The sequence below is a fragment of the Rissa tridactyla genome, chromosome 4 (assembly GCF_028500815.1).
Source record: "Rissa tridactyla isolate bRisTri1 chromosome 4, bRisTri1.patW.cur.20221130, whole genome shotgun sequence".
Taxonomy (NCBI): Eukaryota; Metazoa; Chordata; class Aves; order Charadriiformes; family Laridae; genus Rissa; species Rissa tridactyla.
The window spans coordinates 47,620,628-47,648,164 of record NC_071469.1 but is presented as its reverse complement, the minus strand read 5'-3'; the positions used below and the strand labels follow the sequence as shown (position 1 = coordinate 47,648,164).

General features: G+C 35.1%; 1 protein-coding gene across 2 annotated transcripts in view; it reads right to left on the bottom strand.

The window, feature by feature from the left end:
* The window catches only part of FUT8 (fucosyltransferase 8), a 126,165-nt gene that overhangs the window by 66,164 nt on the left and 32,464 nt on the right, over positions 1-27,537 (bottom strand). Inside the window, exons 3-4 of one of the 2 annotated variants that reach the window (XM_054199216.1) lie at positions 11,159-11,252; positions 65-492 (exon numbers count right to left, since the gene is read on the bottom strand). In XM_054199216.1, coding sequence (XP_054055191.1) covers positions 65-267 — 203 coding nt within the window. In that variant the 5' untranslated portion in view covers positions 268-492; positions 11,159-11,252. The remainder of the gene's footprint in view (positions 1-64; positions 493-11,158; positions 11,253-27,537) is intronic. The other variant, XM_054199217.1, reaches the window with a different exon arrangement.

Genomic DNA, 27,537 nt, shown 5'->3' with positions numbered 1-27,537 from the left:
TTAATTTCTGATATTTCAGATTTCAACTGTTTTCTGAAAAGTTTTAATTACTTTTAGATCCTACCTGAGAGATTCTGCCATCCGCCTCAAGTCTTCATTTTGCTGCTTTAAACGTTCAAGTTTAGCAAGTATCTTGGATAACTCGCGACTAGAGTGATCTGGGTGCTCACTGTCTCGTACCAGGTGTCCACCAATATAAAAGAGTAAAGTTCCCCAAGCAAAGAGGATGAGCATAATCCAACGCCAGGAACCAGTCCATGGCCGCATTTTCAGAAGTTCAATTCACTCCAGAACTGCTTCTGCTCACAAAATAACAAACATTTTAAGTCCTTCGCCTGTACAAAAGTGGACAATTTCGAAGTTCCTCTTCTTCACCACATTGTACCAGAGAAAAATTATTCTCAGTGTTTATCTTACTGCAACTCCTTAGAGAAAATCCTTATGGTGCTGTACATAGAAAGCATTAATATAGCATCATTCTTCACTCATATTCTGCGAAAAGAATAAAAAAAATATGAAATTATAATTCTGATACATAAAAATATATCGGATGGCAATTAAGCTAAATGTATTGTCACTAACATTCAGGAATGAAGATAAAAAATGTTCGCACTTTCTGTTAAGGAGAAAAAGAAAAAAGCTTTTATCTTTCCACAAAAAATATGCTTAGTTCAATAATGAAACACATAAAGAATATGCAAATAATTCTGGGTTTGAAATGGCCAGAAGAAATGCTACTTTTTGTATGAGAAATGTTTACCAATTTGCATGTTGTTTCACACATTAAAATAGTTCAAAAATCACTCTGTGGTAAACTTAATAGTCTCCTTTACTATCAACAACGAGCTTTTATTCAATTACAAATGCATCTTCTCTTTTTTTCTCTTTTATGAACTCTCTTCTCCATTTTTATTATGACTCCCACCCTGTAACAGAAGAGTTATAGCCATTCTTACGATACATTCTACTATTTGCAAGTAGATTGGCCTAGCAGCAGCTGTAATTAAGCAACTTGCAAGCACTGAAAAGAGCGTAAGCAATAACTTCTAAACAAACAATCCATTGTATACCTTACTCTTAAATTTATAGTGGCCTCTGAAATGCCCATCTAAAATTAAACACAAAATTTTATTTCTTGCTTAAAATTGCAAGACAGCACAACTTCCTTCTTTACCCTTCCACTGTACTTGCTAAAACAGGTAAGGACACTGAACATTGAAAGAGGTAGAAGAGAGGGGGATTTCGAGTAGAACCTAGGTGGCACTGCTATACTCACACATTTGAAAACCGGGCATGACTTTAGAAAGCTAATTTTTAGAAACATTTTTCTTCTGCTTTAAAACTATCAAACCCATTTCAACAAGTGTTATTATTAAAACTATAAAAATGCAAAAAAATGCTTTAAAGGTAATACATTTCCTCATCTAAAACCACGGCACCATTTAAAAAAATCATCTCAACTCATTTTCTACTTGGCAAAACATCATTCAATGAGTGCAAGAATCTCCTCATTCTATACAGAACAGATTTTGATATTTAACTGATCAGCACGTCCAAAATAACAAGTACTTCTCACCTCCTTCTCTGCAATATAACATTTCTACCTTTTATAAAAGGCATATATATACTGTTTATACTCAATTTACAAAATAACCTATATTTCCAATTCTGAAATCTGTAAATCTACCATATTTCTCTGAGATGCTATCCATACCCACCTTCTCCCAAATTATTCTTCTCTGTTTAATCCTTCTTTCACCTTCTTTTTTCATTTCATTTAGTTTTTTCATTCTGTTCCAATTCATTTCAAGTTTAGAGAAAAGATTTCCCAACCTGCAATAACTTCCAAACTCACCCAGTCATGGAGATTTGCCTGCAGCACAGAAATCTGCCTGCCAGACACAAAAATCCTAATGTAGTATTAAAAATGCTGAAAAATTTCTCTAGTTTTCTTGCAGAAGGGTTTTTTTTTGTTTGTATAATTTTGAAAGAGGCAGGAAAATTCCACTTAAGACCAGTAAGATGGTACACAAGATAAACTATTTGAAAATTGGATATTACTAATGAAATGGAAAACATCTGTAGTACCTCTCAGGCTTTTCCATCTAATGTATCTGTGACAAGGTGAGTTATAAACAGATCAGTTTTCTTTGAAAGTAATGTCAAAATCCCACACTAGGAGCATGTCATTTTCTACAGATCTCTAGGAAAGCTTTATATAGATTTTGCTTTAGCTTGGCAAAAGCGTGGGACTGCCTTCAGGAAGACAGTGTTTTTTTCATCTTTACAGATCACAACACAAGTTAAAAGAACCCACGTTATATGAAATAGAATAGGCCATGCCCAACCCACGGAGGATTGTTGCTATAAGCAAAGCAAGCCGAGTTACTTGCAGGAATGATTAATACAAAGCCCCGATGGACTGACATTCAAGGTTTAAGTGGGAAAGTGTATTCTTACATCTACACTACCAATCACCCAGAAAATGGTTGACTGTACTAACACACTAAGTGAAATCACAAAGTCTGTGAAGGCAGAGGAAAGAAAAAACAATAGGAGACTTCAAATATTCTTCTACTGATCGGGTAAATTTAATGCTGGGAATTGTGATGAGAACAAACAGATGCTACAGACATCATAAAAGTACTACTTAAGAGAAAAGCTACCTTGTTCAATGCTATGAGTGGCTAAACAGAGTAGTAGAACGGAAAACTCAGGAATCAACATGGCAAATTATAAAAATCATTAACAGTATAAGAAAGTAAACAAAGTATAGTTGTTTGTTGTTACTTCTAGTACAAGGGGATAATGAGTAAAACTTTCTGGTTTGAATAGATTCAAAACAAATAAGGTATTTCTCAAAATGTGCAATTCCAGCATTAAACTCATTTTGATCAAACACTGTAGGTGTTAAAAGTTTACAATTCAAAGGCCATTAGACCATTTCAAGGAAGATTAAAATTCATCGACGGCTACCCACAAAGATACCACGTAATACTCTCAGAATCCCAAATGACACATTGTTGGAAATCGGAGAATATACCAGGGTAGTATCACCAGAATATGCAGTTTTCCCTAGACATCCACTATAAGCCAGTCTTGGAGATACATGAGGCTAGATAAATCTTTGATTTGATATGGTGTGAATATTTTTACAAGAATATTTAAAATGTTAAACAAATAATGTTTTAAATGTTATTAAAGGGTTTGTGTTACAAAACACAGAAAGACCAAATTTTAAAAGGGCTAACTATCCTACATTTACTTTAAAAAAACAAATTTTAGAACTCATTGTTAATAAAACAGTAACTTCTTGAGTATTTGGTTTAACAGGATAAATAGCAACTCAGACAGGAGAAATATCAGGCAATCGTTCTGTGGAAGAAAATGGAATGATAGCTTCATCAAGTACTTGTCTGTGGTTCTGAGGATAAAATTGGTCAAGTACTTTTGGCTCTCAAGAGCTTATAAAAATTTCAAGTGTATATGGGGGGAAAATAATTCCATTTTTATTTACATCATTGTACATCTCAAGCAATTAATGGTGTATAGTAATTATTTTCAAGTACATTGTTCTTGTAGCACCTTCACATTGCTTTATGCAAATGATTTTAAAGTACCGACACTTTAAAGTTAACTTCCTTTAATAGTAAACCTGTTTTTACTTCCTGAAAATAAATAAAATTATGTCTAAAACAATTAATAGACTTAATATTTTAAAGAACAAGCAGTTCTGAAAATACTCTTAAATGTTTTAGAAAATAATGCAAAAGATAGCATGTTTTATTTGATTCTTATGAATCTCTGATGATGTCATTTTTCTTTTTATAAGTTAGGTCACAGTACAGTTAAATATAAAATGAAGATCTGAACTACAGTTTGAACTACAAACTATAGTTTTTGTATAGAACTAGAACTAAAAACTATAGTTTGAACTACAAACTATCTGAACAAACAGGAAGAACATTCTGAACTAACATTAAACAGTCAGCCTGCATCTCAAAAAGTGGTGTATCTAATTATATATGAGTTCTAACTACTCTTAGCTATTGGCTTTGCACTGTAATGTGCCTTTTATATTTTTTTCTTCTATTTCATACTCTTCTGGGAATGCAAAATGTCGAAGTATTTCAGTATTTCAAAGTCCGTACAAGATCTTTATATAAATTAAATTATAATAAATAAAAGACTAGCAGAAATATAAAAATAAATAGGGGAACAAAAAGGAAATATGACCACATTTTTAAAACTGTTCTATTTCTACAGTTTCTATCAGGTTTCTGAAAGACCTCCACATGCAGACGTATAACACAGATATCTGCCTGACAGGAAGCCAAGATGTAATGTCAATATTTATCCTTATTTAATTTTATATAGCTGTTCATGAGTTTCCATACTGTAAACTAAGCTCAGGACTACCAAGATGGAAAGTATGAGCCTGAAGTTAGAGAAAAAATCATCAGCAGTCCACAAATCCAGTAATTCAAACCTGAGATGAATCATAACATACATGGTCATTAACACCGTCTGATACTGAATATCAAAATAAGAGCCCACCAAACTTAAGAGGTATGGGAGAGCAGTACCAATAAATATATTTTATTAAGCAGGAAATGGGAAAATATCTAAATAATAATGATTAGTGTTATTATTAAATTATGCTATTATACAGTGAAGATCCTTTATCTAAGAATACTATGTTACATTTTTTTTACCAGAGGAAGACATTTATTTTAATTTACTAGTTATCCCCTGAGATTTACTGTGATTTCTTGCCTCACATTTGATTGGATTTACCAGTAAAGAGTCCCTTGCATTTTCCAGTGGATAAGCACATCAAAACATAGTCTATTGACAATTGGCTAATTTGCATTTTCTTCCCTACAATTTTAGATTAGTTCTTGTCTCCCTTCTAGGGGACACCAAGAATGGTTGACTACTTTCTTTTAACATCACCTTCCAATACAATACAATAAGATATCTCTTCTGTCTCTTTGAAAGGGCTTACCCTGGATGTTCGGAGTGAAAAAGAATGGACTCCTCTATTCTCCCCAACAGCTCTTGGAATTATCTCTATAGCAATCTTTCAAGCTAATTTTCTTTTTAAATTTCACTACATGCAGTTAAGAGGGAAATCACCTCCCATTCATCAGAACCCAGCTACCATCCACAGAAATCCCAGTCACAGCACTGATACAGGTGCTAGGCATGGACTGAAAGTCGAAGGTCAGTAGAGGCAGCAGCATACAACAGTATAGTGGCAAAAGAAGAATGGAGATACCACAAAGTGGTAACCTTCAGTGATTCTTGAATGTAGGCTCGAAAGACACAGTTTTTAACTGTTGTGAAATAAAGCAGTGTGGACTTACGTAAACAGCAGAAAATCTTCCACGTATGAATGCAAAGGGTCTCCTGATTCCATAGGAGACTGAAGATGAAAAGGCTACAAACAGCTATGAAATCTTCTCAAAATAATGAGAAACAAATAAGATACTGGTGGCAACTATCATTGAAGCTTTTTGTATTAAATGTAGGAGTTTTCTGTCACTCCTTATAAAACAATTTGTTATTTCAAACTCCTGTTTCAGGTACTAAGGAAATCAAACCACTATCAGGAAAAAGTTTTGTTGAATAAGAACAAAGTAACATTAAAAGCAAATGCTAAGTTGAAAGTAAAGTATCACCTACAGTAAGCTATTTCTCAGGTTTAATTTAATCCTGTAGCTCTATTATAAAACATCAATACAAAATATGCAGTATTATTTAGTGAAGAAAAAAAGTTCTGCTAAGTACTTGCTATTATAAATAATTAGGAATATACAATCCTTAATGCATCAGTTGAATGGAAAATAGTATTGTGAGAAAGGAAGTAAAATTAAAATTTATTTACTGCTAAATGCATAGCGCAGAAAATGTGGTTAGTGTCACAAATTCATTTAGACTCCATTAAAGAGAAGGCAGAATATTTACATAAAAATAAGGGTCTGCTTCAATGCCTTAATCAGGAAACCAAATTGTGCATACTACACATGAAGCTACAATTGATTGTAAGCATATAAAAATGTTTTGTTGTTAAATTAACAGGGAAGGTTCAGTTAAAAACCACTGCTTCAATGCAATGCGATGTAGCACATACAAAATGACTAAAGGAAACAGTAAAGAGAACACTAACCTAATTAAAATGATAATTAAAAAAAAGACGGAAGTGTAGCTCCAACATCATCAGGAGAAATAATGTGCATCCATGTCAAAGTTATTTTGCTATAGCAAAAAAGATTATCAATGAAAAAATAAACATATGCTATCTTTGCTCATCTTGCCCCCATAATGCCTTCTGGTTATTTTAAAGGTTTAAAAGGTACGTACTTACAGATTAGAAACTTGAATAGCCCAATACCATAATTTCAAATGAAAGGACACCTTCCATGACTTAAATTTAAGGTCCTTGTTAACTTGCTATTTCCAACATGCTTTCAATAACAAATTCAGCAATGGAGTGGAGATTTTCTCCTCGTGTATTTTTGCTTGTCATGCAGAATTATGGCCCCAGAATAGCATTATGCTTTTTCTTGGCAATTTACAGTTTCAAGTTATTTTAGATCCAGTTCAAAGCAAGCTAAGCAAGTCTACTTTTGGCTCAACCACCTACTGACCCAGATTCACTCTAAAAAGTGTACCTATGTATGTTGAAAATTAAAAAAAATGCTCACGAAGCAAAACTCATCACTATAGCTAATATACGCAGCATTATATTTAATGGCATCTACATTATCTACAATTCTTTTTTCACAGTATGAAACATGAAATTCACTCCACTGTTACGGGTTATCACAATGACTTATCACTAAATGTGAAACACTTAAAAAGCCTGTTACACTGTACATGCAACTTAGATTGAATCTTCACATTGTTAGTTTCTCTTAAAAGTAAAGTAAATTTAAATAAGTTAGTATGTTTAAGATTTCACTAACAAAAATTATCTTAGGAAAGCATGCTACTCTAAGTAATGTTAACCTGCTCTGCTCTAATAAAAATAAAATTTTAAAGAACCCCAAAACCAACCGACTTTCTGATTCTAGTTCCTATGTTACAATGATGCAGTAGCACAGCCTTTGACAAAGGATTAGAGCCTAAAGAAATAATTCTTTTAGGATATTAAAATAAAACTAAGGATAAAATGACAAAAACAACACTTAAATGACTCTGCAGTGCTTGATACAAGTATGCAAATGTTGCAAATACTATTCATGGGGTCTGCAATGCATCCTTTACAAAGGCTTATATATTATTTGATTAATGAAATACTGTCTTCATAATCTGTACTCGGTCATATAGGTAAGATTTCTTCAGTCAAATCCTACGCCCTAATACTTCAGGTGACCATGTCATAGAAACCTTTTCATGTTACACCTAAAAAAAATGGATTTCCTTTCCCCATTATTGGAAGGCTGTTTAAAAACTCGTTCTTCCAATGCTTAAAAGCCTTCTTTAATTTCCAAACTAAGTTTATATTTTGTTAATTTATACTTTTGTTTTCTCACAGTAGTATAAACTCGATTTAGAGAGCTCAGTTACTGCCCTATTCTGTACACAGTGCTGTATCTACAGAAAGCAGCCATATCGCTTGTCAGACTTATACGCTATTCCGAGTATGATGCACTAGTTTACAAGCACTTCAGTGCAAGAGGCTTACAAATTCTCCACATCCTGCACCAGCTCCCATTCCAGTTAAGTCTCTTCAGAACATCAGGAATCAGAATTGTATATAGGACACAACAAGATGGTCCCAGTGTACTGTATGAAACAAATACTTGCTTTTCTCTCTTGGACCTGCTGTCTGTGATATATCCTAGGACTGGATTTGTCTTTTTCATGGACACATTACTCTGGCAGTCAGCACCCATTTTGCAAGGACCTAATACCTGCAAATCTTTTTGCATCTATATGTCTTCAAATTGATAAGCTCCCATCTTCTATATAGAAATTCTTATTTTTAGTCCTTTTAATTATTATACTTAATCCCATTCTATCAATCAAGTATCCCAAGTAAAAAATTCTTCTTGCACATTTTTCTGACCCTCATCATAATGCTCCTCTACTTTATGACCTAAATTTCATTATAATCTATAATCTATAGTGATATTGACACTACTGAAAACACCAAGATAAGTAACAGATGTAATCCACTGCACTAATGTGTCTCTCCTCCAGTCTAATACTCTTCCTTGCAGGACAAGTCACTGTCACTTCACCCCTTCAGATACTTCTTTTTCCAATGAATGATTCTGCTTTTCATTCACATTTTCTCTAGTTCATTATATAATTTTCTATGTGCCAAGCAAATGCTGAAAGGAAGTGCAGATACAGAGTTTCCCACAAACTGTTTCATTAGGAAATTTACTTTCCCTCATTGGAAGAATTAATAAGTAAACCTAGAATAGTCCAGATTAAACAATCTTTGGCAAACCTGTGTTGCATTTATCCCATTTTCCATTTTCATCCAGCTACTCTGTTGTCATTTCTTTCAAAATTTGTTCCCATTCTTTGCATACTACTGCGATCAAGCCAGGACTCATAATTATTTCTAATTCTAGCATTCATCTATACTAATCACAAGAGACTTTCTCCAATTTAGTTCCAAACTTTTTAGAATATTGACTGGAAACAATTTAGAAAGCATTTCATTCACCTATAACTTTTCAATTACCTTTATTAATATAAATAATATATCTTATTTTCTTCATTCAGAGAACAGAAACCCATCCACAGAACACGTTTTCATGTTTGTATTCTAAAAGTATCCAAAATTAAATTCCTTTAGTTTTCCATTCAAATTCACTGTTTCAGTTATATGATTTTATTTTTCTATCCATAAACACTATCCATCCCCTGCTTTCTCTGGAACAAGGACATAAATTTTGTAGTATTCCATATGTATACTTTATTATTGTGTAACTTAACTTCTGTTCACATCTGTCACAGGACATAAGGAAACATAATAACGAGACCTGCTTACTATTTATTCCTACAGCCACGCCTTCATCTTTACTACTGTTTCTGTAAAAGCCTAATTTTATATCTGTATGGCTTGCTCTGAGCAATTTGGGTGACCTTCTCTTCATATACTTCCTTATAATTTTACATAAATAAATATGATCTGCTCATCTGACATAATCAGCAGATTATTCTCAAATTAAGCATTTTCCTAATGGAATTCACCATGTTTTTCAATATCATTGCAAGTAGAGATTTATTCAATACTGAAGCATTCAAATATTGTAATTGTGGATCTTCACCACAGAAAACTCCTTGACAGGAAGAGATGGTACTGAGAGACTTCCTTAACCATGTGAAAGCTACAGGCCCACTCATTTCATTTGGTTAGAAAACAAAATCATAACCAACAAGAACAAGCTTAGGAGAAAGATGCAATGTGTTTTATCCTTCCTGAAATTTGGTTAGAGAGATTCTGCTACTGAATGTTAGAGCTTGATGACTTTTCAGACTTACATAGCTTACAAAGAAGGTAAATTACCAGTAGATTATCCTACTGTATCCAGCATTGGTGTGGCCTCACCTTGAGAACTTGTGCAGTTCTGGGCCCTACAATTTAAGAAGGATGTGAAGGTCCTCGAATGCATCCAGAGAGGGGCAACAAAGCTGGTGAAAGGACTGGAAGGAATGTCCTGTGAGGCTGTGGACTTTGGGCTTGTCTAGTTTGGAGAAAAGGAGGTTGAGGGGTGACCTTACTGATTTCTACAGCTCCCGGAGGAGAAGAAATGGAGAGGGAGGTGCTGAGCTCTTCTCCCTGTATTCAGTAATAGGATACATGGGAATGGTTAAAGGTTGTGTCAGGGGAGGTACAGACTGGACATTAGGAAGCATTTCTTTACTGAAAAGGTGGTCAAACACTGGAACAAGCTTCCTAGAAAAGTGGTCAATGCCCCGAGCCTGTCAGTGTTGAAGAGGCATTTGGACAATGCCCTGATTACCATGCTTTAACTTTTGGTCAGCCCTGAATTGGTCAGGCAGTTAGACTAGATGATCATCGTAGATCCCTTCCAACTGAAATATTCTATTCCATTTCATTCCATTCCTTTCCATTCCATTCCATTTTATTTGTACAAACTGAAACACAAGATTCTGTTTAAGCCTAACAATATACTTTTTAGTGTGAGGGTGGTCAAACACTGGAACAGGCTGGGCAGGTTAGTGAAGCCTCCATCCTTGGAGAATGGACGCAGATCTGAGCAACCTGCTCCATTTGACCCTACTTTAAGCAGCAGAGTTGGACTAGGAGATCTCCAGAGATACTTTCCAAAGTCAGCTATTCTGTGATTCCATGAAATAACAGAACTCCACAGGAATTTAATTTAATCAGCATTTTTTACAGCTCTTTGTATGAAAAAAAACCAATCATTTCTAAAGTGCACAACATGTAAATGTATAATGTATATGTTACGGTTTGAGAAACCCATAACAATTTATTGTCATTTAGACAATTATTCTGTCACCTGATGACCCCTCCCCACCCAGGAAGGGGAATTGCGCAAAGCAAGGAAACATGAAATATAACTAGGTTTAATAGGATAAGACTAAATAATTAACAATAATACTAAAGAACTAGTATTGATACTGATACCAATATTAAATATACAAGAATTATACTCGGCCAGTTATATCAATAGGAAGCTGTGCTCTCCCAGCAGTGGACAGCAAATGTCGGACACTGCGAGTGCTACAGCTTCAGGAGGAAGGGAAGGGCTCAGGGGTCTGGCACCAGGCAAGAAGTTCTCTGGACTGCCGCCATCAAGGGATAGAGAGAACTACGCAGCAAACTTCCTAATTTATATTGAATGTGAATTTCATGGTATGAAATAATCCCGGTGGCCAGCTTAAGACAAGTGCCGAGGTCTCGCTGCTCCTCATCCCTGTACCTCGCAAGGCTTGAAAACACTGAGAACTTGAATCTCACGTAGCCTAACTAACTATAAAGTAAATATTTCCATGAATTCAGACACTAGAGTCTTCTAAAAGTGCGGTTTTCCCAAGCATTAGAAATTAGTCCTGTGTTGCTCAAACCAGGACAGTATATTATCTTTCACATAAATAGCAGTAAATATCATAACTTAAAAAACATATCTGAAGAACAGCTTACCCTCTCCATGACAGCAGGAAATAAACACAACTGCATCATGGGCTTGGAGGTTAACAAATAATTCCACTAGTCCAGCAGCAAGTGAAATTAATAACTGTTTAAAAGAAAAAAGATCCCTTTAGTTTCCACAAACAAGTGTGTTTCACATTCTGTAAGAACATCTTCCTTTTGATTTGCCCTTGTATCATAACATAGAGAAAGAAGCTAATTCTTCACCTTAAAATATTGCATTTTCTACTTCTTATTTAACTAATTATGGATTTCCACAAAGATCAATCACATAACGAAAATATTTTTAGCTAACATCTTTCATTATACTTAGATTAGACACAATGTGATCTAGCAATCAAATAATTGAATCAAAGAATATTTTAGGGTATGTATTGATGTAGTGACTAACTTGTACCAGCCAGTCTCATCAGGCCCCAGTTTCCCTTGTTAATATTTGCCAACCTCAAAATTATGTTTGAGGTTGAATTCATTAATATTTACAGATACTATCAAATTTGCAGCTGAAAGATGCTATAAATCTTGAGCGCAAGATATAAATATGCATATTCAGTTAAAGTAATCAGCCATTTAGCAGCTTTGTCAAAAAATTGTTTCCCCATTTCTAAGCATTACTCCCTGTTCAAAATACCAGTCAAAACTTTTGAAATTGAAAAGAAAAAACACCAAGGATAGAATATTTATTTTTAACCTTATTTTTTATAAAATGAATACAAGAGTATTCATATATATTCTTTCATGTATGTTACGGTTTATAAAAATTATAAACATATCAAGGAAACCTTGCAAAGAAAATTAGTTTTCTGTTAATCAAAATATTAAAAGATACTAGAATAATCCCTTAATGCAACTGAGGAAATCACAAATCCGGAGAAAACAAAATACAAATAAATTTAATAGCCCTTTAAAAGATATCCATAGCAGAAGAATAAAACTCCCAAAATTTCAAGAAAATTCCTGCTATCCTGCAAAAAACATAAGCTCTCTTCATAACTTCTTAACCTAAAACCATAATTCAGCTCTCATAACAAAATCATTCTTTGTTCATTTTAGTATTTATTAGAGACAATATACATATTGTGCCAAGTCTTGCCTTTTGTGAATTCTAGTAATACCTTTACATGTATATAGCTTCACACCTTTTAGAAGTGTGCTCTGTTCCTTTTGACAGACAGTATTAGGGGGCAGGAAGCATTCTGTTTCCTGGTTCACAATCATTATAATGCTTAAGATGAATGGGTCAGGTAGGGCTTCCCAGAGAAAGTATTCCTTGGAGATATCCTGACCATGCTCATGTCCTAGAGGTTCAAGAAATTGTACACTATCGCAGTCAAGAAAATTGCAGTACAGGAGCTTGCAGCCCAAACAAAGAAATTGCATCAAGGAGCAGGGTATAGGCTGCCTGACTTTACATGAGAGGAAAAAATTCCAACAGATCAGAGGGCACTGTGCAGTTCACAGCTTAAAGTCACTGAATTAACTGTAACGAAGGAGAAGCAACAGTATACTCACAATGACAATGTGGGCAGGGAAAAAGTTGTTAAAAAAATAATTACTTTTATTCTGTCTTCCCTATCCACTGAGTTTGCAATACTTAGAATGTGAATTATGCTGTTATTCTAATAAAACTTGTCACTTTTTTAATTAAAAAAAACATTTGGTCTCCTTTGAGAAGGAAATTATAAAGAGAAAGCCTAGGCAGAACCTCATCAAAATTATAGCCAATCCAGGGTCCTATGCCCCTGTAGTTATTAAATTTATTTCCATTTATAAAAAAGAAAAACAAAACTCGGAGAAGAAAAAAGTTCAGTATTACTACTAATTCTACTTCAACAACATGGCTTTTGGTCAGAGATTAGGAAAAAAACCACAAAAAACCCGCCCCAATTTAAGTAATTTTAATATCACAGACCAAACATTCTGAAAATTATGCTATATGAACACCTAGTGGTTCAGTTATCGCAATGGCAGTGGTTCAGAAAGATCCATACCAACAGCACTTGGTGGTTTTTTATGTTGAAGGTATACACAGAACACTGTCCTTGAAACAGTTTAACATGAGTTAAGAATTAATCAGAAGTAAGAACTTTTTTAAACTAGATAAAAGACTTACACCAACAATAAAAACAAATATTGTCCGAAAATATTAAGCACTCCTTTGGTTTAGATACAGTAATAAATACAAGTGCTTATAATTTTTGTAACATATTACATTTGAAGGCTTGAAAAAAGATATAGTAATTTCTAAATTCTTTTAGAATTGATGCAATTCTAAACAGAAGAGGGAATTGTACCTTGAAAGGAAAGGAGCTGCTTACTTGTCAAATAGATGCAAGATTCTCTGTCAAACACTTAAGACAAAAAGCAACTGGTGATTTTTCTTTTAGAAAGATAAAAGACTCAATTGCAGAAACAATATGCTCCACGGAAATTATATGTATGAACTTATTTTAATAAGCAATGGATAAAAAGGTCTTCAGTTTTACAGTCCCTTTTAACTATTAAGATAATACATTAACCAGAAGCACAGAAAAGCAAGAAGTTACCTTTGTCTTATCTGAACTAACCAAGCATCTTTGTAAGATAAAAATTATCTTAGCAAACGAACAGGACAATCATATAAGAAAGCAGGTTTATTTATTCTTGTTTACTTACTGTATTGACTCCATGCAACCCTAACCTAATATAGCCATAGTCAAGAATGAATAATAAAAGTTCAAACATCAAGTCTAACAACGAGGATGATCTTCCTCCAGAGTTAATAATTGGAGTTAATATGTTAATAATCTACTGATAGCTCCTGCTCATTCAAAAAGAAAACAGGAAGAGTGAGAATCTGTGGAAGCAATATAGTAAAAAGAACAGACTACGGAATTTAGCAGGACGTAACGTTAAAAAAAGAAAGGATTTCTGACATTGAATTGCTTCTTACACTTGCAAACAAAAGCATAACAAAGGAGTTTAATCTAGATAAATTCAGCTCATGAGGAAGGGGAAAGGAGTTCCTAAACATGTAAGTGTATAACAGCTAAAAGAATCAGCCATTGAAACAGATGATTTAATGAGGTAATGGATTCTCAGTCGCTCATTCCCTTTAAATGGAAGAACCAAAAATGCTTACAAAAAATACATAGTAGTTCAATGGAGTTGTTGAAAAGAACTGGGTTTTCTGCCTGCATTAGTCAGATGAGAGCTGATGAACAGAAATGCCCCATCCCTTTCTTAACAAAACTTAGAACTTATTATTTTTTTATTAGTGTACAGAACTTAATACTCCTAATTCTGTGAAACACTTCTGGAGATCAGTAAACCTCTAGAATAAAGAAGACCAATCTTTTCAGCCCATCAAGCTGCATACCAAAACCTTAACATGGTCAATAGCCACACAGTATAGCACGTATTCCAAAAAGATAAAGTGCTCAGAAATTTCCCTGAACAAGACTTGGAACATCCCGCTGAACTTCACTGCTGCTGGATGACTTCTTCCAGCAGCTGGGGATTTCTATTAACCAACAGGCCCTGTGCCAGCATGACCCCACTACTGGTCACATGATATGATTCTAAAATGTGAGTTGTAGTTAAACTGCATGTAAACTACAGATTTGCCATCACTTCTCTACAAGAATGGACCCCAAGGAACCCTAGCATGGCCTAGTTCAAATGTACTTGAACGTGTCTACTGATCTTGATGATTTTTCAGACAATCTCATCCACAACAGCCAAACTTTTGATTTTCCTTCTCCAAAAGCCACAAAAAAGCCTGATTTTAAAAAGAAGCTAATGCCCTCCAAATTTTATCAGACATTTCTCTTAAATCAAGCTGAACTTCTCATTAGGAGGTTAAAGAAGAAAACAGCTAATTTTCTAACATTGCTTACAATACACAACAATAAGGTAACATCTTTCATACTGCACGTGGTTCCACAGCCAACAACTTCACAAAGCAAGGAGATGTTTCCTCCCTACCCCCAAAATATTACTTTGTTCCATAGTTTTGCATTAGAATCCAAACTTATCAGAAGCAGACACACAAATGTTTTGCTTTCTCTTTCAGTGCTTTTCTGGGACCAAGGTACAGCTGCCTCATCTGCTTGGGGGAAGTGCAGCTTCTTATCGGTAGCATAATCTAGATACCTTGGGGAAGGAGCAGAATGGGACAAAAAAGATGGACAACCTTTATGGAAATTTGACCTCTCCATTCTTGTTGGTGCTGAAGCTCTCCACTAAACCTTCTCTTCCACCCACTTCCCCATGTCATTCCTTAATGGCTGCAAACATCAGAAGCAAGATCGGAGGTAAGATCTTTCTTCTTTTGGCTAGCATCAAAGCAACATGTAAAATCTAATAATCAAGAAACTTAACATCAGCCTGTTCACAACTCAGCTGGACATTTATAAATCAAGATGAAAAACAGGCAGAGAGCTGCTGAGTTTGTAATAGTTATGCAAAAATGCATGACGCTTGGCAGCCGTAAGAAAACTGGAGTGCTTTGAGTTTTGCAAACTCAAAGCGTAGTCAAGGCTATACAGTATTCAGAAGCTGGGGAAAAAATGTCACGGAACAGAGCTAAAAGCCTTCTGTGTTACACATGGGAAGCTTGGAGACTGGATGATTTGACAACCCAGTAACAGAAATGCCAGAATACAATTCTGAGTGGGCCACATCAGGGAAAGAATGTCTGAAGTTATCATTATCTAAATAATCAGCCTTGCTTTGTGTCACCATTTTCTAATTTAAATTGAACAGTGTTTTATGCAGTGCTTTTATTAGAACAAGAAAAAATGTATTAAACACTGTAAATACTAATATTGCCATATGATAAAGAAGTATTTGCCTTAAGTTTGATTCCACTGTGTCACAATATATGTATCTCAACCTGTAAAAATTCCCCCTTGTCACTCCAATTTTCTTTTGTACACTATTCTGTTTTCAGAGATAAAAAACATTTACTTTAGGACACTGAACTTTACACACTAAAAAGCACAATAAGGACATCTGATCTATAATTAATGAGCTAATTCAAGTATGGTAAGCAACTTAATGTGTATTAGCATATAGGTTCATGCTGTCTAATTTACACTCATTTGCAGCTTTCATAGAGCTCCATGCCACCAAAACTTGATTGCTCCCTACTTCACCATCACCATGGCTGAAGTGCAAGACATTTATTCTTTTATTTGAAAGTGAAGGAACCGAAAAACTCAAAGTACTTTGCACAATAGTAAGGCTATGCATAAAACAAGACTGTGAAACTTGCAAGTCGAAAGCTCATATAAAGCTGCCAATGGCTTTTCCTTCTGAAATTGGTGTGACATATTATTAAGGGAAAATGATGGATGAGTTTAAAACTTACTGAGTTTAAAACACCTTTGAAAGTATTACCTTTTTGTTCAACCCCTTTTATATCAAGTATTAACATTACACTGTTAGTCAGAATTCCCATTTTTATTTGTAACATAACTATCACTAATTCATACATTTGCTGTCAAACCATGGTGAGTGTTAGAAACTGTCAGCCGTAACTAGTGAGCTATTTTCTTTAATATGCAAGATGGTCTGGGGGTTTTTTTTGTGTTTGTGTATATAATGTGTGTGAATATATAACTTTATCAACAGAAACAAAACAAAGTTGCTTGAATTTTTTTTAACAAAGAATATTTTATTTTATAAGCAAAACATTCTAAAAATAAGACCAATTAAGTTTTCATACAAAGTCTGTAATTACTAAAAAATATGAATACTGTATTGTAAATAATTACTTAAAAGCTAAATTTGCATATTTTCTCACACGTACTTCTAGTGAAATCCCATTCAAGTATTTCAGATTGATAACAAGGAACATAATGTAGGGTTTGAAATATCCTTTTTAAAAAGCTCAAGCATTAGGAAAAACCTGTAGTCATGTGTTTTTCTTACTGTCTCCTAGGCAAGCTTACAATACCATCCACAAAGCAAGCCATTAAATTCATAGAATCACTGCACATAGACTCACTATTTGGGAGAAAAGCAGTATTTTCCTTTGTAGTGAACACTTTGTAATAACGATGTGATTATATCACGGCCAGCTGCTCCTGTGTTTAGTAGTCCCCCAGCAGTATCTCACCATTCCTTGAACTTGCAAGTTACATTTTTTCCACGTACTTGCTTTTATACCAGATATTATCTTCTTGATCCTACTTTCAACGTAGGTTGTTTTAGCACTTGCCTTCAACTTCCTTTTTTTCTGAATAGTGCAGCCTAATTTTAGCAACCACACCAAGAAAAATTGAAAGATGCCCATTATTACCCACACTGGTATTCGAAAGAGCTCTCCATGGTTCTGAGCAGCCTCCTGCAGGAGTCACACGCTCCAGGAACCCTTAGTGTCTGGCTGAGGCCCAGCCGCAGATAATAAATCTAGTACCAGTCTGACGGATAATTGTTTCAGCAAAGTGAGTCTCAGGACAGAATAACCTAGAAAGGTAAAGGAGACTCCAGATGGCATTAGAGTTCAGCTCCACAGGAAGGAAGGAGGATAAAGGACCTACACATCTACTCCTGAATTTATTCACAAAATGAAAAAGCAACAACGAATCAAGAAAACAATAAAATAAGCCTACTACACCCATTTGAAAATGACAGACTTACAATTAAAACAAATGGCAGCAGAAGCTAAGTGGAGGGCAGGGTCTTCTCCCTAATGCCCTAAACATTACATATACGTGATTATCTACCCTGAGGTGTTCAGAAGTGAAGTACTGTTTTTTGAAGTTGCCTTTGCTAAAAACAGAAGATTTTAGACAAAAAAGTACACTGAACAGACCTTTAAAAACCTCAAGCAACTCCAACTCTGGGTTTATAGGTCAAGGGGCAATGAGAAGAAAGACAATTTTGAGACAGAAATGGTCCCATAAATCTGATAGTAAATGATACCAACATCATTCTTACATGGAGATTAACTTAACATTTCATGTGTATGTTTACTATTTAAACCACAGGCAGAATGCACTTTTCAAAAGAGAGTAATAAATAAAACTGTGCTCACAGCGTGTCACATGCTGCTGCTGGTATAATTCAGTCCTTCCGTATTCAAAGGACTTATTGCCCTCTGCTTTGCACCCCTAACTTAGATCCTGATTCTGCAACTGACATTCACAGAAGCATCCATACACACCCAAAGTATCAGCTGCAATCAATACACAAGAATTATCAGAAACAAAAAAAACAGAACCCCTGATTACCTACACTATTTCACATGTTTTCATTTGCCAAAACTGGTCTGAGTTATTCCTAATCTTTTCAGAATTATATTCAGTCAACGATTTGTAGAACTATTCATTTTTCCTTTACGTGCATTTGTGTCAGTGATGTCAAATAAACTACTTACTAAACTCACCTATCAGGGGGGATAAAAACACAGAATACCAACACCGCATTCTCGGTGCAATAGTGCCTGGCCTATTTTCTAATCACGTTACAGAGAGTAAAAGACTGAGATTGCCAGAACATCAAAACCCACAGGCTTCATTTAAAATTTAAGTAACCATAAAGCCTTACATTTCGAGTCTGTCAGGGGGGAGGGGAAAATAGATTAAGATATTACAACTTGTTTTCAAAGTTCAAGGAACACTATAAGTTTAAGATTATAAGAATTCTTAATGTCTGCTATTCAAATATCCCAAAAGTACATGGAAAAACAGAAACTGAAAATTAGACAAATAACATTGATGAAGTAGTAATTGAATTTCTCCCCACTCTCCATCCATCACCACAATTTTAACACAATATTACCAACAAAACAAGCACTGGAATTCTTTCTTTAGAAAGGATTCCTTATGCTCAATTGAACTTTTTAGATATACCAGTTCTGACAGCTTTTGCCTTCTGCAGATATGTATGCTTTTATAAAGACTGAATCAGCCGCCAAAATTCTGACTGAATTGTATTTTACAATCTTCTTGTTCTCAACCTGCATAACTTGTAAACATTAACTTGTAAAGACATCAGAATCAAAATATCTAAGCATATCATTACAGTATCTCAGATGAAACTCTAACTCTGCCTCTTCTGCTCGCACTTTATTCAAACTTGAATAAACTTGGACAACATATATCTGCTGTTTTCAGATTCTTCATAAAGGCATCAACTTGAAATGAAACATAATACTAATTTGAACACATTTGTAGATTGGGTCCAGTTTTTGGGATGCTGAGAATTAACAGTTTCACAAGATGTTGAAAATGCAATGATAATTAGTTCCTCTAAAAAACAGTTTTATGGTTTCTTAAGCAACCTTTACAGGTGTCAATTAACACCACATAAAAGACTTCAAGACTGTTAGTAGCCACTGCATTTATTTGGAATAGAACCTTAGACTTGCCCTTTATGTAGTTTAACATCTTATATGGCAAAAGGAACACTCACACTGAATTTCTTTCAGAAAATGTATCCTAATTTTGTGATAACGTTTCTTCTTTTTAAATTCAGAACAAAATGAAGAAGTGTTAAATTCCTTCATTAAACTATAACACCTTGATCAAATGAGAATGCTGTGCTTTTTTTATTTTTACCTAGAGTGGCACTACTAAAATCACTTTTGTCATTGCTATCTTACCTTTCACTACCACAGTATCTGCTAAACACAAGTGCATGTTAAATCTTTTGCTATGGTCAGTGTAATGCTTTGGCAGTTTAAAATAGTTACAGAACTGGTGGCAAGATATTCTACTTCACACTATGATCATCAGTTTTCAGAAGCGCAGTGATGATGGACATCAGTGTCCATACATCAGGAGGTCAAAAACCGATGTAAGTTTTCTTAAATAAAACCAAAAAGAAGCTACCTGAATGACAGCCAGATGAATTTTGTTATGTAGTTACTAAATACATTTCAAATCTATATTAAAGACAGCAACACTGAGGGAAAGAGAGTGAAGAGAAATGTAAGCAAGCAAGTAAGAAAAAATTCATGCAATATCATGACATTCTACCACTGTAGTAGCCCAGGGTAATTTTATTAGTTAATGATTTTCAGAAGCTTATTTTCAAATGCCAGGTAGTTGGCAGGGTATTTTTACTTTCCTTTGGAGAAAAGGGAGTGATGGGCATACAATTTATTATTGCAAACTGTCACTGGTTATTTCACAGAAATAAATATATACAAAAAAGTTCTTTGATTGACATATATGAAAACAGTACTCCGTACTTTTATATGGAATCATTTATAAATGGTCTAAATACTTATTAATAGATTTCATAAGATTTCTCCACGAAAACCTCTCTATGCAACAAAGGGTGGAAGAGAAATTATGTATACTGAGTTTATCTCACTGTGATTTGCATAGGTGGCTCCAGAGAGAAATAAAGGATTTCAGATCCAGTTCTCATTAACCCAAAGAAACTTAAGTTTGGGGATCTTTATTTATTCATTTTTTCAGTCATACATGAGAAGTTAAACTTTTCAAAACATACACATGATGGAATCTCCATTTTAAATATACCAGTATACCTTGCTTTTTATGGCAAAGATGGTAGATGGAAGTCTAAAATAGCATTGGGTGATCAAAAATTCAACTCCAGTATTAAAAAACAAAAAAACAACCAACAAAACACTATCCTGATTTCCTTTTAATAGATCTGTTAACATTTTCAAAACTGCAAAAGGGATTCCTGATGCTAGCAAAAATCACGGTGTATTGCCAACCAGATCTACAAACAACAAGAATGTTTTTATTTGTTTCAGATTACGAAATAATAATAAGTTTTTAAAGAAACTCAGTTACGCATAAGTATAAAAACATTCCTGTGCTATCAAAAGCCAGAACAGGCTTTAAAAGATATTATTAGAATATTTGTATTACAATACACAAAGAAATTATATATGCAATAAACAGCAACAACTGCCAGACAAAAATCGTTCTTCACAGGTCTTTTTCTTAAGCAATGCATATTAAGGTCATAATCAAGAAAATAGGAACATTCAAGGCCATCGGTTTGAATTATACCTTTAGTACACTGAGTTGAATTTAACTCCATCTAAAAACTCACCCAAAAATCATAGTCTTCCTTGAGCTAGCAATGGACCTAAAGCAGTATTTTGACATTTGTTAAACGTGAACCAAAACAAATTGAACTAAACTAAAAAATTTGCTGGTTGTTATTTAGGTACACATAAAACAATATCAGCCAAATACAGAACAAAGTCAGGGAGGATGGGGTGCAAAACCTTCTTTACTACCAAATTCAACTTTATATTTATGGAGTATAAAATACTTTTTTTAGTCTTTTCACGTAGTATTCAAAAAGGCTTCCACATACTGTACTGAGTAACACAAATAGCCATATCTTCATGAAATGTTACACGCAGAGGTTCATTTAGTGCCATTCAGATTAGCGTTTTTTATTCATCACTTGACCACAGGAAGACCTCCTCCCAAATCTCAATATGTACTCATTTCTAACTTTCTTTTAGAGAAGTGGAGAAAAAAAAAATTACACTTAAAATGTAAACACTATGTCAAGATTATTTAGAACGAAACATAATGCTTAAGTTTCCTATACCAATTATATACAGAAAAACTCAAGAGATCCTGCTTTCCAGATAGTTTATTCTCATGATGAAATACACATGACCCAGCACAGTTCCTTGAGCAGACTAAGATGAATCCTTGCATTACACTCTTCCTATTATGAAAACTAACCACATACTACTGTTTTTCTATTCCTTTACAGAGTTAAAAATTCACAAAAAGACTGTTTCTCTTTTCCCAGCAGACTTTCATTTTTCTAAAAGTGATTGTTGAAGAGCCTTGCCAACAATAGGAAATTTAATAACAGTTTATTGATCAGATCACCACTAAATTGGCTCTTCTTCAACCTACCATACTTAAATACATATTCAATAACCCTTTTTTCACAGTTTCTCCAGATTCGCTTGGCACAGAAGTTATATTTATAGACGTTTTGCCTCAAAGACAAGCTTTGGAACTCTTTTAAAGTTTCTATTAAATATGCCACCTTCTATTTTTCTGGTACCTACACCAATTACACAACAAAGTCAGTTTTATATATACATATGAAAAGGATTTTGTCCTAGTATAGAACTATAGCCAACTAAGATAAAGTTATAGCCTATGAAAGAAGCACTCATCACCAGAGAGTAGGGTGGGCCATCATTTCACAGTTCTGTTGAGGAAGATTTCCCATGTACAACACAGGCTTTTGGAACAGTTTGGCACGAGCTTTTTTCCTTAAGCTTTTTTGTTTGCTTGCTTGTTAGTTGGTTTGGGGCATTTTATTGCTTTAAGTGTTATGCCTTCTCTTCTCTCCTGCCCTATTCTCTCAGACTTTCTCTGCTTGACAAAAAAGTGTATTATAGACCAAAACTGATGAATGTTAGGATATAAATAAAAAGGCATGAAACTCAGTAAATAATTGCAATCACACACCATAAAAACTTTTTTCACATATTCATAGTTCTGATGATTCTGGAAATGAAGATAATGTTAAAATGTTCAGGAGACCATTATCAATAATAAAATGAAGGCCGGGGAGAGGAATCTATTCTGACAACAAAGAAAAACATTAGGTTCCCCCAAACACTTTGCACAACAGCCAATTCTACCAAAATGATCCCAAAAGAATCCTCATATTCGGTATTAAAAAATAAAATAAAATAAAATTTTAGCAATTCCTTGGTTCTTAGCTTGTTATAAAATAACTTGTCTTCCCTGCTTGCTTAATTGTTCACTCCTTAATCTTGAATAACTAAATGACAGGTGGAGAAAGATTTAAAAAAAAAAAAAAAAAGAACAAAAAAACCCCACAAACAAACAAAAAAAACCACGCACACACAACAGAAAAGCATAGAACTCTCTCCAGAATTTGACTGCGTGAACTGGCCCAGAGTAAGAGGGGGGCAAAAACAGCAAAATTCTTTTTGCCTTGAGGAACCCTGAACAAGGAGTCACATTGAGCAATTTAGCTACTGAAGAAAGATAATCAATTCATAAACAGAACAATCATTTTAGATTAAAGAAACATTTGATTACTCACTGTAACAGATTAGAAATTAGACTGAAAACAAAAGAAGCTACAGCATTAAGCAGAGTAACAGAATAAATTCCATTTCAGAAAAAATACTGTAGGTGTGTACAAAAAAAAAAGGAAAAAAAACCACACTAAAAACATCCTTTCCTGTGTGCGTATAGGCACACACGTGTTTTTACGGTCACTAAAGAAATGGCACAGATTAAGATCCTGCTGAAATACAAGACACTAACAGAAGTAGCTGGAAATGACTTAGTGAGCATCTACAGGGAAGGAGCATAAATATATGGAAGTACCAAATTGCAACAAACTTCTGAATATCAAATTATATGTTAGTTAATTCTTTTGATGCTTCTTTACAGTTTGTTTTGAGTCTCAGTACATACGGAGTTGGAGAAAATCAATAGATTTTAGGAAATCAGAACCTACTGATTATATTTGACATGGAGCAGGAAAAGATCTCATGCTGTCTGCCATCAACTCCTTCTCCAGATTATATGTTTACAACCATTACTAAATTATGAAAAAGTCAATGCAGAAACATAAATTAAATGCAGGCAATAAGCAATCCTTCAACATAAGGCAAATGGGGAAAACCCTCAAGTACTGCCAACTTTGACAGATATGCAGAGTTCGAGCCTGAAAGATCATCGCTCCAAAAGGCATGTAGAAGAAATAAAAGCAGTTAGGGGTGTACAGCATATGTTATTAAGATACTCTCTGAAGCCATTACAATACATGAACTGCATTCCACTAATTTTCTGAAAAAAGCTTGAGTTTTCCTTTTTCTTGACCTTGCTTTGTTCTATGATCCCTACTCTAGTGAGACATCAAAATAATAATCCACTGTAACACAGCTTCAGGTTCATCATACAAATCATTTCACATCTTAACACATTTTAAGAATTATCTGCTACTTAAAAGTAACAATTACGAATTGAAAAGGAGAGATCCCAGGCATGTGTAAATTAGTCTTCTGGAATATCCCAGGAAAAGCAGGAAACAGCATTATAAAACAGTAACAAAACATTGAGATCAGCAGACTTAAACCAACTAGGTAATTTCTTTGAATGGAACCAGCGGGAAAAAAAAAATCAGGGTAAAAATCTTTAATCTGGATGTTAATTTAAATTAGAAATGGCTTAGTAGCAGCAAAAAATTTTGAGCAAAATAATTTAAGAACCTATTCTAATAGTATTACACTAAAAAAAAGCTTTATTTCAGAAGGCATCAGTTGTCATACTACTGCCAATAGTGACACCTTACAGCATACATACACAAGCTTGTTTTTGCAAACATTCTGGCTCCGGTTCACAAAAATATTGTAACCACAGAAAGGTCCACGATACAGTTGACATTCCAGAGCCTTCTTTATAACTGCCTAAGACATGATTAATAGATTGTTTTATAATGGTCTGTGGGATGCTAATCACAGCATTCAGGACATTATGAAAATTCAGAATCCACTTCCCACAACTCCATTCATTGCTTTTTAGCGTGCACTTTTTAAAATACCTGTGGCTCACTGCACTAGTTTTCATTCTGCCACAGTCCAGAAGAAAAAAGAATTCTTCTCTGATGAGTGTTATGCACGTTTAACAATAGCATATACAATTTTTTCATATTTGTTTGACTTCTACTACTATCAAATCATGCTGAAATAAAGATGAGAAGGAAAGGAATGAAGGAGAAAGGATGCATGATACAAATGGTGCATAAAAATCACCAATCACTGCAAGATTCATTGACCAGCTGCACAGTGCTGAGTGGTGCTTTTGGGCCTGTGTTATAAGCTGTTACAGCTATAGGACAATCAGCAATCTCCTCACACCCTTCAGATAGAGAAGATCACGTTCATGGCAATATGACTACCACTTAACACCACTGACAACAAAATCAAAGTCATTTGACAATGGGGCAAAATGGAATGATTGCCCTCTGGAAGTTTTCAATCCCAGACTACTATCAGTCATCAGATCATCTATTTGAAGGGAAATATAAAGTAAATAGCTATCATCACATAAAGAGCCACTGAAAACATGACCTCCTGCATAGCACTGCAACTGTTACATACAGGAAAAAGAACATTTTAAGACAATGGAATTTCTGAAATGGGATCAACCAAGAGGAAAGAGACATACAGCGCTTCTGTCTTTCTAAGCCAATCTTAAGCACAGAAGGGAAAGCAGTACTTTTCTACTATCAATATTAACACGGTTGGGCAGGAAGGTGCAAAAAATCTTTTAAAAATAGGACTTTGTGAAAACATCAGATTTTTCCTGGAAAGGCACATATTCAGTGGCAGAATTGCAATGCCAGTATTCATTCTGAAGGATCTTACCTTTAGCCTGACAAGTGAAATTCTACAGGGTGTCTAAAGAGGAGAAAGGAGTGATACAACTACTGCATAAGATGCAACATGACCCTTGAATATGCACTTGATTTGCTGAAAAGCAGCTGGTAATACCTCAAGACAAGGATGGATTTCATAGAATTTAATATTCCTGTTACACATTGTACTTTACACAGTATTTGTGACAAAAATGTTACCAGTAATATGCTGACTTTGGTAATGGTATGTTGAAAACCTGTTGGCAGAGGGGAGTATGGTATTGAGAACTGAACTGGGATTCCTGCGTAGTACTCTGTAACATGTTTGTTCCCTGAGCAATAAAATAAAGTCTCAGTTCCACCTGCAAAGCCAGCGGCAATCCTTCTTCCCTTTTTTCCATCTAATGTGTATGTTCTACTGAACAGTCTTGCTGCACTGCCTCTAATACATCATGCCTCCCATCTCTGCTTGCCAAGTAGCCTTTTTACCACCAGAGAAGCTCAGAAAATCATTTCCTAATCTATGTCTTCCCTTCTCCTAAAGTCAGTCTTTCATGTATCTGATACCTCAACCAAAGTACCATTACATTTTTACTATGAGAATCTCTCCAAATTGGAACAGCTTGTTTCAGGAGAGGTTTGTCACCACCCTCAAGAGAAGTGTCTACCATTCATCACACCTTACAGATACCAAAAGGCTGCAGGATGAACTGTTGGAGTAGCTGAACATACAAATGTAGAAACATTTGGCACTAAAAATGGCCAGAATTTTAAAGGCAGTGGTGATTATGGCTGCTGTATGATATTGAAGGCAATCATAGCAAGCATTGCAGTCAGCACTGGGGAGACCACACCTCAAATATTGTTCAGTTTTGGGCCCCTCACTACAAGAAAGATATTGAGGTGCTGAAGCACATTCAAAGAGCAATGAAGCTGGTGAAGGGTCTAGAGAACAAGTCTTGTGAGGAGCGGCTGAGGGAACTGGGATTGTTTAGCCTAGAGAAAAGACGGCTGAAGGGAGACCTTATCACTCTCTACAACTACCTGAAAGGAGGTTGTTTTGAGGTGAGGGTCAGCCTCTTCTCCCAAGTAACAAGTGACAGGACAAGAAGAAATGGCCTCAAGTTGCACCAGGGGAAGTTTAGATTGGATAGTAGGAAAAATTTCTTCACCTAAAGGGTTATTAAGCATTGGAACAGGCTGCCCAGGGAAGTGGTTGAGTCACGATCCCTGGACGTATTTAAAAGACATGTAGACATGGTGCTTAGGGATGTGGTTTAGTGGTAGTTTTGGCAGTGTAAGGCTAATGGTTGGACTCAATAATCTTAAGGGTCTTTTCCAACTTAAATGATTCTATGATTGTATGGCACGGAAAAGGCATCTGCTCAAAACTTTTCTGAAACAGCACAAGAAGAAAAAACAAAAAAATCATAATAAAAAAACACTAAGAAATGCCTTTTGTACCACTCACATTTGGAGAATGGTACAAGTCTATTGGAGAATGGATTGAGAGCAGCCCCGCCAAGAAGGACTTGGGGGTACTGGTGGACAAGAAGCTCAACATGAGCGAGCAATATGTACTTGCAGCCCAGAAAGCCAACCGTATCCTGGGCTGCATCAAAAGAAGCGTGGCCAGCAGGTCGAGGGAGGTGATTCTGCCCCTCTACTCCACTCTTATGAGACCCCACCTGGAATACTGCGTCCAGCTTTGGAGTCCTCAGTACAGAATGACATGGACCTGTTGTAGCAGGTCCACAGGAGGGCCACGAAGATGATCAGAGAGCTGGAGCACATCTCCTATGAAGACAGACTGAGAGAGTTGGGGTTGTTCAGCCTGGAGAAGAGAAGGCTCCAGGGAGACCTTATAACAGCCTTCCAGTACCTGAAGGGGGCCTATAGGAGAGGTGGGAGATGGGGAGGGACTCTTTGTGAGGGAATGTAGCGATAGGACAAGGCGTAACGGTTTTAAACTGCAAGAGAGGAAATTCAGATTAGATATTAGGAAGAAATTC